At 51.5% G+C, this 13,119-nt stretch overlaps 1 protein-coding gene across 1 annotated transcript in view; it reads left to right on the top strand.

The window, feature by feature from the left end:
- The window catches only part of CMTM7 (CKLF like MARVEL transmembrane domain containing 7), a 52,412-nt gene extending 47,705 nt beyond the window's left edge, over window positions 1–4,707 (top strand). Inside the window, exons 4-5 of the mRNA XM_034993222.1 lie at window positions 1,734–1,815; window positions 3,595–4,707. Coding sequence (XP_034849113.1) covers window positions 1,734–1,815; window positions 3,595–3,608 — 96 coding nt within the window. The 3' untranslated portion in view covers window positions 3,609–4,707. The remainder of the gene's footprint in view (window positions 1–1,733; window positions 1,816–3,594) is intronic.
- Window positions 4,708–13,119: the final 8,412 nt, after the last annotated feature.

Below are 13,119 nucleotides of genomic sequence, written 5' to 3'. Positions count from 1 at the left end.
CCTCTGCGGTTCCCAAGGAGAGGGGTGGGCACCACCTACAGCTTACCACCCGCCTGACTACAGACAGGCTGGTGAGGGAGACAGAGGAAACTGGTGCCCATTGTGTTTCGGGACCACATGGAGAGGTTCCCCCTGGGTTTTACGATTCAGGTTGCACATAACCATGTTTGTTAGCCCCAGAATCCCAATAAGCCCCATTTATCATACACCAGCTTGGTGCCTAGGACCAAGCCTCGGCCATGGGGGAGCCAGAGGAAACAAAAAGATACAGTCCTTGCTTATGAGAAAATGGTCATCCAGTTTAGGAGTCAAGGCTGAGGCCCATGAAACAATCAGCAAACAAGGCATTGTCATCCAGAAGAGCACCACGTAGCAGTATAATAAACTGTTCAATTATGCAGTGCAGACAGTAGGAGACCGGGATGGTATCTAATGTGCTAATTGTGCAGAACAGACAATGAGGGGCCAGGACAGGCTCCAATAGGCTAATTATGTGGTACAGACAATCGGTGCAAAGGGAGCCAAGGAAAGGGACCTGGGGGCGGGGAAGCCGGGTGTGGGCCTGTGGGGGCAGCCTCTTCTGTGAACCAGCAGCCAGGCTTGAAAAGCAAACCAAACCCTTGGAGACCATGCCCTTGGTCTGGCTGCTCCCGGGCTGTGCCTACTGCACGTCAGCCCGTGGTTGTGGCCACGTCGCCAACCGGAGGCCATTTGCAAGTCTGGGAACATCTGGGCAAAAATCGAGCAGGGCTCTGGAGCCAGATTCCTAGGGCTCACATCCCATGTCCGGCCCTTGCTGGCTCGTGGCCCTGGGCAAACTAGTTGACTTGCTGTCCTTCCCTGTCTTTAGCTGCCAGATGAGGGAGATGGGAGGTAAGAGCAGCACCCACCTGGCAGAGGGGTGGGACTTGAAGGGACCAGCACCCCTAATGCGCTTAGAACCCCGGCGGGCACAGAGTCGGTGGTCAGTAAGTCATAGCTCCTACGTTGCTGTTCACAGGTCAGGAACTGACTGCAGGCTTCCAAGTGCCAGACAGACACCAGAGTGTGTGCCTGCTTCTCTCTGGACCATCGGATGAGCCCCACCCGAGGCCCTTTTCCTCCCTGGCCGCCCTGCTCCTCATCTTTAAGTGAAGCTGGATGGGGCTGGGTCAGCTTTCCTAGGTCAGCGAGGTCAGCCACTTGAGCACTGGGTAGATCCTCAGAAAGGGAAGGAGCGCTGCCTTCACTGATTTTAGTCTAAGATTGTTGAAATACGTGCAAACGTAAAACTGTATATCAAGGCCTCAGCTTCTGGCTATGACACAGCTATAAAGTGAGACAGAACAGAAAGCCATTAAGAGTGAAATGCAATGCTGCCCCATCCAGTAAAATCCATTTGAATGTTAGAAATTTAAAAACCCCTACTGAAATGTACAGTTCCACCTTCTTCTCTTTCATTAGCCCAGATAATTGTCTTTTACAGCGCCTTGGCCTCAGCTCAGTTGTAAATACGAACCCGAACATGGGCCCTGAAGTTGCCTGGAGTGAGGAGGGCCAGGAGGTGGAGCCCAGAGCCTGAGGGCCAGGCCTGAGCTAGGGCCCTGCACCTGAGCAAGGACCAGGTGGTCAGGTCACTCGGTTCCCCCAGGCTCCCCCTGGGCCACAGCTGGTACAGGGATGAGAAACATAAAGGACAGCCTGAGTGATTGGCCCTTGGCCTGGGAACCTCCTTTCTTCTCTGTCCTGTGCAGATCTTCGGTTTCGTGGCCACCTTCCTCTGCCTGGCGAGCATCTGGATGTCCTACAAGATCTCGTGTGTGACCCAGTCAGGAGGTGAGTTCCAGTTGTCCGAACACAGGCAATCTCTGAAAGTTCCCTCTGCTGGGGAACAGGAGGACGGCCTGTTGTGGAGTTCAGCAACAGGGAAGGGCCCCACTGCAGGGGAGGCCTTGAGGGGTAGGGGCCCAGGTGGAAAGGCAGAACCCAAGGCCCTCTGCTTTTGTCCTGTTTCCATAGCCCGGGGCATCCTCAGGTGTCTACCTCTGATGCTGAAGCCTTTTCTTTAAATCCATTTCCTAATGACAAAAATGAAGTGTAGAGAATTTAGAAAGTGCACATAAAGAAAAAGAAAAAATTTTTCATGCAAACCATCTGTCATCACATTACCCAGAAATAGCACCTGCTGGGTGTCTGTCCTTCCAGTATTTCCTCTCTCTGGATGGATGGATGAACAGATATAAAGATACATAGATAGGTATAAAGATACATAGATCTATTTGTTGCTTTTATTAAAGGATCTGACTTTATGTGTTATTTGTAACCTGCTCTTGTTCTTCTATTTAACCACCAATCAGGCATTTTCCCCACATGGTTGGGGATTCTTCTCCAACATGTTTTTTTTTTTTTAAAGAATTTATTTATGCATGCATTCATTCATTCATTCATTTTTAGGATTTTATTTTTAAGTAGTCTCTACACCCACCGTGGGGCTCGAACTCACACTCCCCACTGACTGAGCCAGGCGGGTCCCCTCTCCTTCCTCACTTTTAATGGCTCCATGCCTTGGGTGCAGTTCACTGCAGTTCCACTGCATGTCTGTGTCATAGTTTACTTGTCTCCTATTTGGGGTCATTATGTTTTGTTTCTTTAATTCTTTGCTACTAAACAGTGTTGTAAAGAGCATCCTTATAAATACAGCCCCACACTCATCCCTAATACCATTTCTCTTTAGAATGCCTTCCTAGAAGTAACACTGCTAAGAGCTATTTTGATTAGTCCACTTCTCTACTCCAGCCCTTCCTCTCTTTGTTCTTCTACACCACAAAACATCAGAGCACGCACGGCCTGTGGGCTGAGCTGCCCCGCAGAAGGGTTGTTTCATCAGAGCTTCCATTTCCTTCCAGAAGCTACTGATGCTGAGGGCAGGGAGCCAGTCACAAAAGACCACAGACCGTAGGATCCCATTGATGGGAAATGTGTCGAATGGGCTCATCCCAAGAGGCAGAAAGAAGATGGTGGGGGGCGGGGGGCGGGTGTTGCCAGGGGCTGGGGGATGGGATGGCAGATGGGCCCTCTTTTGGAAGTGATGAAAGATTCTCACATTGTGGTGGTCAGTGCTTGAGCCATCCTGTGAATATTTGAAAACCTTGGAAGTGTACACTTTAGACGGATTTAGTGGATTGTATGGTACGTGGAGTCTATGTCGGCCAAGCTGTTTAAAGAAAAAAAAGAATGAATGATGAAAAGTAGAGAATGTGAAAGAGAGTTACTAGGTAACAGCTAAAGGTGATACATGTGTAAATATTGGCAGAAACATAGGCTGAAAATTCAGGAAGGAAGAGCCAAAAGAAAGAGCTAAGACACTTCAAGTCCCTCTGAGGATGGGCTGGGGGTTGCGGCGAGGTGGGGAGCAGCGATATCCTCCCCGCACTACTGAATTTTTTTCTCTTTGAGAAGTGTATTTAGAAAGGCTAAGATCATTCCAAGGGCGGTGGGTGCTGGGTGGAGGAAGGAGGAAGTGCACTGAGCCGAACCGGGTCAGCCCCCTGCTGTGTGGCTTCTGCGTGGGCCCTGCCCTGCCAGCCGGCCTAACTTTGCCATTTCCTTCTCAAGATGCAGCTGTGTGATGCCAGCCCAGGCCCGGCCCCGCGGGAGGCCCTGCGCACAGGAGGGTCAGTGGGCCAGCCCCCACGAAGGGCTTCTGACCCCATGATCTTGTGCCAAAGCCCCGTCCACGCGGGTGGGCACAGGAGGGGGGCTTCGGCGTCCTCCAGGGCTCCTGAGCCGCGCGGAGCCTCTCTTTCCAGTCGTCCTTGGAGAATAGTCCTCCCCGCCCGGGAAAGAAAACCAGCCTCCAGGGAAATCTGGTCTCTCCCTCCTGCTTTGAGAACCACCTGCCTCAGGGACTGATGACCCCACTTAACCCACGAGGGAGGGGTTTCTGAAAACTCCTGCCTAACTCTGCTTCTACTTCACATTCCTCAGGGGAGTGAAGCCGCCTTAAGTCCTCTTAGAGAAACCAAGCCATCTCCTAATTTATCCAGCTTGGAAAGCCTCTCTCTGGAGAGAGCCTCTTCCTTAAGTGAAGCGTGTCTGCAGAAGCACTCTGTGGTCAGCCTGTCCCCAGAGAGGAGACCCCGGCTCCTTCCGGGCTTCAGCCTGAATTCCCATTGTGTGTGTGTCTGTGTGTTTGTGTGTGTGTCGGTGTGTGGGCGTGTGTGTGTTTTGTAATAAAATATTGACTTGGCCAATTGCACAAGGATTTCTTATTAACTGAGGCTGTCGACCAGGAGTAAAGTGATGGGGCCCACAAAGCTCGTGGGGATGCCTGGGGGCCCACTCCTGCATGTGCACGCCAGCCCCTCCCCGGAGCTGAGAACACCGAAGGATGCAGAAGATACGGGCCGCTCAAGATTTGCATATTTTCAGAGTAAATCGGTGGTGAAGGGTGGCCAGTACCGTTCACACAGGACAGAAAGCAGTACTCAAGAGCGACACAGGCAGCCCTAAAAAAAAGGGGGTAGAAAATTCTGGTACCTACTACAACACAGATGAAGCTCAAAGACATGACGCTGAGTGAAATAAGCCGGACACCCCAGGACAAGCCCTGTCTGATTCCATTTGCAGGAGGTTACTAGAGAAGTTACAATTCAGAGACAGAAAGTCGAAGGGGGGTGGCCGGGGCCTGGGGCAGGGGCCTGGGGAGTTTGTGTGTCCACTTGGGAAGATGGAGATGTTCTGGAGATGGATGGCGGTGGCTGCCCAACAACATGAATAATACCACTGCATGGCGCACCTAAAAATTGTTAGATTGGTACGTTTTATGTTCTGTATCTTTTACCACAATTTTTTAAAAAAGCAATACAAGACATTCTGTCTAGGCACCTCCACAGCTGGAAGAGCCACTTGGGGCGCGGGGGAAGACAGAGACCCAGGTCGCACCCAGCCCAAGGCCGGCAGCACGGCCGGCACCATGTTCTAGCGGGTGCTTGAGAATCCGGGCTGTGGGACTTGGGCGTCTTCCCTAAACCAGGCCCTCCCTGGGACTGCTCAGCCCAGGGGCCATACCCCCGTGTAACCCAAACTCCATACCCAGCTCCCCGGCTCCCAGCACCGGGAGGTGACCCATGGGGGCAGGCGCGGCCAGGCTGAACCAAGTAGAGGAGGGAAGACTGGACCTGGAGGGAGGACAAGGCGTCAGGGGCCAACCTGAGCCCCCAGGAGGGGGCACTGGGAGACCAGGCCAAAGCTGGTCTGCCCACATTCTCCCCCACAGTCAGCCAGCTCCCTGGTGGGCAGAGCCTCCCTGGGGAGGGAGGGAAGATGGAGGGTGGCGCTCTCCCTTGGGGAAGCCTCTGCCACCCACAAGAAAAACCTGCTCAGAGAGGCCCTCTGCTCTCTGCTCAGAGAGAACCTCGCTGGGGTTCTCTTGGTGGGGTTCTCTCCAGCGGGCTGGTGTGAGCAGCAATAAAACTGCCCACACCTACCCTGAGCGGGCTGGCGGGGACCCAAGGAGAAAGCCAAGAGGGAAGCCAGGCTGGCGACAGAGCTGGGATTTGAGTCCGGGTCCAGCCCTGCCCTGGGCCTGGCGTGTGACCACCGTACCCAGGGAACGGCCAGGCCAGAGCTGGCCTGGGCCAACTGGCTTCGTCCACAGGCAGTTGGCTCTGGTGTCTGCAGATGGGCCCAGAGGAGGAAACAAGTGTGTTCCTGAGGGAGGCCCTGCCAGGGCCTGACACACTCCTTGTGCTTACAACCGTGTGCTAGAAGCTTCTCTTCCAGACACCTTTACCTGCTCAGCCCTCCAGCCAGGATGCTAAGATGACCCCGAGCTGGCCCATCCCCTGTACCACCATCTCCCACCCAGGCCTCCTCCCCAGCATGAAAAGCTGACTGTTGCCATGGAAACACAAGGGCCTTTGGGGCGTCTCCTCAGCAACCAGCACTTTGAACATCCTGTGAACTCTCAGGGGTGCTTCAGGGGGATCGTGGCTGTCTGATTTTATGTGCAAAATAGGTTAACCCCTTAAACCGCACACTCTCCTGCTCTCAGTAGCAAACACTGACCCTGGAACCCCTCGACCCTCCCGCCCGCCCCCCCCCCCACCTCCCTCACCTTGGGCAGCTTCAGGGGACCCTGGCCTCGCGCCTCCAGGTGAGTGGCTCTGAACCTGCCGCATCCTGGGTGTCCGGGGTGGAGCGGGATTTCTCCGACCCGCACAGCCAAGACAAAGCAGGGGAATGAATGCAGAGATGAGGCTACAGCCCCAGTGCTCTTACTCCAAATTGTGGGCTTTTCAAATTAATCCCGTTCTTATGGACTGACCTTACAGTAAGTATATAGAACTGTAAGCTGGCCATTTATATGGATACCTTTTTCCTGTTTTACAGAGTGGAGTTTCATACAGTTTAGATTGAAAAGGGGGGTTTCTCTGTTTAAAAACGAAACAAAAACAAAACTAAACGTTCAGAACCGCCTGAGAGGCAGGTTGCTGCCAGGCTGGGCACCGGGGGGCTGGCTAGAGCAACCAGCCCAGGCTGGGAGAGGGGACATGGAGGGGCCTCCTCACGAAGGCCACCAGGAGGCTAACTGGAGCGTTTGGACCTTGTGAGGTGAAGGGGGCAACTGGTGGCTCGCTGGGGTTTTACTGTAATTTTCTCTGTCCAGGAGAATTACGCAAATGAGAAGGACCACGGTTAACTCCACTGCAGAGTTGTGCAAAAAAGGAAACGCGGTATCAAGTGCGCCCCTTGGCTCAGGTAACAGCCAGAATAATGGTCCCGCTGAATATCCACCTGACCAAAACGATGAAAACCCCTCCCTTCCCCGGGGAAGGGGGTGCTTGGGGGCGGGGGGGAAGCACCCCAGGGCTGCCAGATGCCCCGAGTGCCCGAGGGACGGGGAAGTCTGGATTTTTAGGCTCCGCATTTCCTGAGTTTAAAAAGGCTGCCAAACGAACTTTTAAAAGAGACGCTTCGGGCCGAAGCAAGCCCGTGCGGAGGCTCTGCGCCGCCCGCGGGCCCTGGGTCTGCCCCCCTGCGGGGCCCGCGGGCGCCGGGGACCGAGGGTGTCTGTCGCGCCCCAGGAAGTCAGGGCTGAGGCCGCAGCGAGCCGACGCTTCGCGGGCCGGCACCTGCTTCCTCCCGAAACCCAGGGCAGCGCGCGGGGCGGGGGCCCTCCTCGGGGAGTCCCCGGGGTCCCCTGCCAGCAGCCGCGCCCGCTGGTGCCCTGCCACCCCTCTCGCAGCGGGCCTCAACTTTCCTTTTTGCGAAAACAAAACCCCGCGGCGGCGCACGTGGCCGCCGGGCGCGTCCACACCTAGCAGCGCGCGCCCTCTTGTGGCAGCGGGGCGCAGCGCGGCTTTTAACCTTGACCTGTGACTGCGCCGACTCCCGTTTCCTCACCCCTCCGCGTCTCTCCTCTCCCAGCATAACTTCCCGACCCTCCCGTTCACCGCATCTTTGCTTTTCTTATTATATAGCTCTATTGCAGTTATATGGATTGCCTAGAAAGTGCAGACAACTACAGTAGTTATTTGTAATTAAATGAAATGGTCATCGCGCCAAACGAAATCTTTTGGGACTTCATTCACTTCCCGTTACGTAGCGGTAACAGACACCCCCTTTCCCCCTTTATGCAACACTTTACATCCTCGGGGCCTCACGAGTCTTGATCCAGCCACCACTGCAGTGCCGGTCCTGCAAGGGCTGTGACCAACTTCATGCCGTCGTAACCACACAGCTGACGCCTGTGGACTCTCACGTGGGAGCTTTCCTGTGGACGCTGCCGGGTTCCCAGCCAGCACCCACACTGTGCAACCCCCAAGTGCAGGAGAGTGCCTGCCCTGGGGGGTAGTAGCCGCCGATGGGACACAGGAGTCAGTGGATACGTCTGTTCTCCTCTCCCGGCACAAACTGTCCTGAGACAGATTTTACATCACTTCTCAAGACAGTTCCGTGGGACTGATGAAGTTTTAGAATATAAGTGAGGTCCGGAGCCCACGACCAAGAACGAATTCTTGAGACGTCTCTGGGGCAAAAAGGTGATTTTATTAAAGCCTGGGGACAGGACCCGTGGGCAGAAAGGGATGCTGCCCTGCAGTTGTGAGGGGTGGCTGATTATATACTTGGGAGTTGGGGGAGGTAAGGAAAAGGGAGGTTTCAAAAGGATTTTTGTATGTTAAAGACTCACAGGATACCAGAGGCCTTGCCATCGTCAAGTTAAGGTTGCTTTTCCTTCTAGTAAGCGTAGATAAGTAAGATAGTTGGAGCTTCCTGGAGAAACATTACACTTTGCCCTCTTCAAGTATCTGTCAATGGGCTGCAAATTATAAGGACATTTAATTGTATCTACATTCCCTTCTGGAAGCTAGGCCATTGATAGAAACGCTTTGTCCTTGTAAATTGCTTCGTAAACTGAAGGAGATTCCTGTCCTGCAAGACTGTGATCTCTATCAGTTAACCATTCGTTTTTCCTTTAGGGCAACCAGGAGTGCCTGAGGAATGTCACACATACCACATGGGGTGTGTGTGTGTGTGTGTGTGTGTGTGTGTGTGTGTGTGTAGGGTGTCAGCTTCTGCTTTGTCCTCAGCTAGCCCTCTGCTCCCTCATCGGGACCAAGGGAAGAGTCCCACAGTGGTGGCCAACTCGGCTACGCATCCTTCTATTGGCTCTCTCCTTCCCAGCTTCACTCCTGCCACACGTGGTTCGTTGGGCTGGATCTGTGGGCACAAGAAGCAGGATATACGTGGTGGCTGCATGAATAGCCTTACTCAGGGGGTATCCTTGGAAGACAGGAGTGAGGGGAAATAACTCCAAAAGTCAGAGCTCCGCGCAGTGCATCTGATCATCCACTTGGGTGGAAGTGGCCCAAGGACCAAGTATAGAGCCTTGGGGAGAGGTGAATGGCCAGGGGTCTGGAAAGAGAAAGACCAGGAAGGCCCTGCGGGGTGGGTGGGACAGAAAGCCACCAAAACTCTCAAACAGGCAAGTCATTTGACAAGACGTGGATTTCCTACAAAATAAAAATCCTGGGTGATGAGGCCACTGAATGCCAGAAAAAAGGCAGCGCAGGGGAAAAAAAAAAAAAAACAAAAAAACCTTGCCCATGGCCATGTATTTTAGGACTAAGAGGCAAGGGAAGACAGAATGAAGAGGCCAGAGCTGGGCTGGCTGGGGGCTGCGAGGGCGCACAGAACAGCAGAAGCGATAACCTGGGGCAGATTTCACAGGTCCCGTGGAGCAAAGACCTCAATCTGAGCTGGTCCCATTCCGACTGCACCAATTAGCCGCGGGACAAGGAGGGACAAGAATCAGGTGTGGGACGGGGTCTCCGGATTCTACCCCACTCTGGAGGAAGCCCCAAATATCCCCCAACTTACTAGATCCTGGCTGTAGTTTTGTGGTTTTGTGGGCGTTTTGTTTTTTGGTCTGGACTGTGCTCGCTGCTCTTTTGCAAGAACCTGCTCACAGGACACACTCATGGCGACCTCTATTGGTGGTTCATATAAGGGTCAGTCAGAGGCCGAGCCGAGAATGGTGTTTACCCATAAAGCTTGCCAAGCATGAGGATGGAAGCCGTGCCTTTTCCTGGGAGAAGAAAAAGTACATTGTCTTCGCGCACAAGGTTTCATCTTGCCAGGGGTGCCGTGCAAAGCTTCAGAGCTTCCCTTCAGTGGAACACCCTGGCCAGCCAGCGGCAGCCGGCTTCACCGTAGACTGTGGAAGCTTAAAGAACATGGTCTTGTCCATTTCCACGGTGAGCGGCATCATCAAAGCGAAGGGATGTGTTGCCACCATCATACCTGGTTCTTGGTTTGCAGCTGACGGCGTTGCTAATACTTGATTTTCAGATCTTGTTACGAGTGACAGCACACACTTGTATTGCTCTGAATTCTCCAATGACAGAGCATCGGTGTTTGGGACACAGCTAGCATAATAATGTGAACTTCCGGTGGTTATGCATTTCCATGAGAGCCCCACGGAGAAAACTGCCTTTGCTGCATTACATGCCACCCAAGCACCGCTGCTGAAAGCCAGATGGGCCCTAAGTGAGGACGGAATCCAAGTGTCCTGCCTTTCAAGCGATCATCTTGGAAGCTGTGTCACAGCTCAAGGAGCTATTTCACAATCAAGTTAAGACAAATTGGGGGGCTTAGTTGGTTAAGCGTCTGCCTTCGGCTCAGGTCATGATCCCAGGGTCCTGGGATCGAGTCCCGCATCGGGCTCCTTGCTCAGCGGGGAGCCTGCTTCTCCCTGTCTCTGTCTCTCATGAATAAATGAATAAAATCTTAAAAAAAAAAAGGACAAATTTTATAGTAGCCACCAACTATGAGAGAAGTGGCCCCACACCCAAACTGGCTGCTTTGCATATTAACTATCGGGGACAGTATGTCCCAAACCTGGGACTATTCCTCCAGCCTCCACCCCAAGTCACCAGACATGTGTCCATTTGAGTGAAGGCCACAACAAGGAAATCGTAGGGGCAATTCAGGCAGCAGTAAATGCCTTCCCCTAGAGCCTGTCTCCCTCAGACTTCAAGGAACTAGAGGCATCTGACTGATCACCCAGCTGACTGGTGCCTCCAGCGATGAAAACTCCACTTCTGGGCCTGTGAACTTTGGAATTTGAGGACTTCCTCTTGCTGCCGAGAGTCAACTGCTAGCATTACTGGGCCCTAAATCAAACCGTTTCCAATTTGACATTCTCATCTGGCAACTCTGAACTAGATTCCATAGGTGGGACAAGATCCAGAAAGTCCTCTCCTGAGAAGAAAATGGATCTTCTGATGAAGGGCCAAACCCTGAGCCTTTAACCATCTTCACAAACAGGTGTTGCCCACCCATTAGACAGAAATAGTGTTTTCCCTAATGAACTGCTGGTTAAATGAAGGTCTCACCTACCAAATAAGCCAGCTGACAAGAATCTGTGATGAAAGAGCCCACCCACCTCCAAGGCGAGCAGGTCCTCTGCAACGCTAAAGCCATCCAGGGGTGGTAAACGGGTCACGGCCCACAGCTGTGGACACCCCGTGCAATGGGCTGAACACGTGGGACTTCTAGCCAGAGTTCACCTCCCTGGGATCTAGTGAACACCTGTATGCCGGCTCCTGGGCTGTCACTAATGGCCTAGCCGTATGGTCGGGTGTTTGGGCCACCCAGGACTGGGCTAGTGATGACATAATAAATTGAATGTGGCCCCCATGGAAACACATAACTAGTTAATTACAGGCACAATATTTATGTTATATCCATGGTTATATGAAGCAACCACATCTAGAGAAAAGCACTGAGACGAACTCGTGGAAGGCGAGGGAGGTGTTAAAACACGATCAAGCAAAAACTACTAGGCCATTAACAGTGGACAGGAAGAAGACAGGAAGTAGCAGTAGACAGGAAGAACTGATGGGCATTCCTTCTAAGGGCTTAGTATCGTTCAGGAGATGAGTAGGAGTACCGATTACCGTTGTTTTTAGAACGTCAAATATGTGTGCTACAAGTGTGAAGAGCATTACTGAAGAATTTTAGCTAATAAAAGTGGCAGGAATGACAGTCACCATTTTGCAACTTCTGATAACAGATGTAGAGAAAGGTCAAGGGATGGAAACCTTGAACTACAAAGTTGATCGGAACCTTGATGGTGGGAGGGATCCGATGTCAGCCCCCCAACCACAAAGGGTACAGTTAGTGCAGGCCTGCTCGAGAGCCTGGTGAAGTCCACAGCATCACCCGCCAGAAAACCTTAAGTAAAGGAAAAGACTAATCTGATTTTAAGCAAGCCTTTAGAGCTCTCTTTCAGTTAGAGGAAACACAGGGAAGAGAGGAACAGGTTAAATGACACGAGGACACAAATAAATCCGGGATGTGAGACATCCTACAGGAATCCAAAAATTCTCAGAGGTAACAAGAGATGCCAGCAACAGTGCTGGATTCAAGATCAATAACAATCTATCACAATCCCATCCCACTATTCTAACCAGAATATGTAATTTTTAGAATAAAGATCCCATTCTGGAAACCTGCAGAAATGAAGTATCTAGGATAAATCTGACAAAAGACGTGCAGGACCTTTATGAAGAAAACCATCAGACTTGGGCGCTTGGGTGGCTCAGTTGTTAAGCGTCTGCCTTCGGCTCAGGTCATGATCCCAGGGTCCTGGGATCGAGCCCCTCATCGGGCTCCCTGCTCAGCAGGAGGCCTGCTTCTCCCTCTCCCACTCCCCTTGCTTGTGTTCCCTCTCTCGCTGTGTCTCTGTCAAAAAAATAAAATCTTTAAAAAAAAAAACCATCAGACTTTACTGAAAAACAATAAAAGACCCAAATCAGTGGAGATTCTAGGTTCATGATGAAGTTTAATGATAAATCATTTCCCCCAAAATTAATCTATAAATTCAATGCAATTCCAAGAAAAAGTTAATGAGGGCTTTTTATGGAACTTGCCAAACCTATCGTAAAATTTTAGAGTAAAAAGTGGAGTACCTCTGTATCCTTTCTCTCAATTCTACTGCAAACCTATAACTATTCTTTAAAAAGTCTTTAAAATAGGGGTGCCTGGGCAGCTCAGTTGGTTAAGCATCTGCCTTTAGCTCAGGTCATGATCCCAGAGTCCTGGGATTGAGCCCCACATCAGGCTGCAGTGGGGAGTCTGCTTCTCCCTCTCCCTCTGCCCCCACACAACCCGCTCGTGCTATCTCAAATAAGTAAATAAAATCTTTTTTAAAAAGTGCCTAGAACAATTTTGAACTTATTAGATATTAACACTTTATCAAGACTGTGGTATTAGCCTAGGTATAGAAAAACAGCCCAAGAAAGCCAGCCCTGGACCCACACATATACACAAACCTGGTAAATGACAGAGGGAACTCTGTCTCTTAGAGGAGCAAAGAGTCACTTGCTAACACGAGAAATCAGATGGCATGTGGTATTCACACCACAAACAGAAATCAAGGTACATTCAAGTACTAAATATAAAATGCAAATCTTTAAACATTTTAGAAAGCAGAGAACATCTCTGACCTTGAGGTAACAAGAATCAATAAGCAAGGACGTGAAGTTAAAATATACAGATGTTGAGAAGATATTTCCAAGGCTTATTACTAACAAAGGATAACATTCATAATATGTCAAAAATTCTCAAATG

The sequence above is a fragment of the Mirounga leonina genome, unplaced genomic scaffold (genome assembly GCF_011800145.1).
Source record: "Mirounga leonina isolate KUSES-001 unplaced genomic scaffold, KU_Mleo_1.0 Mir_115, whole genome shotgun sequence".
Classification (NCBI taxonomy): Eukaryota; Metazoa; Chordata; class Mammalia; order Carnivora; family Phocidae; genus Mirounga; species Mirounga leonina.
Note: the sequence above shows the minus strand (reverse complement) of the source record. Positions and strands in the feature narration are given on the sequence as shown.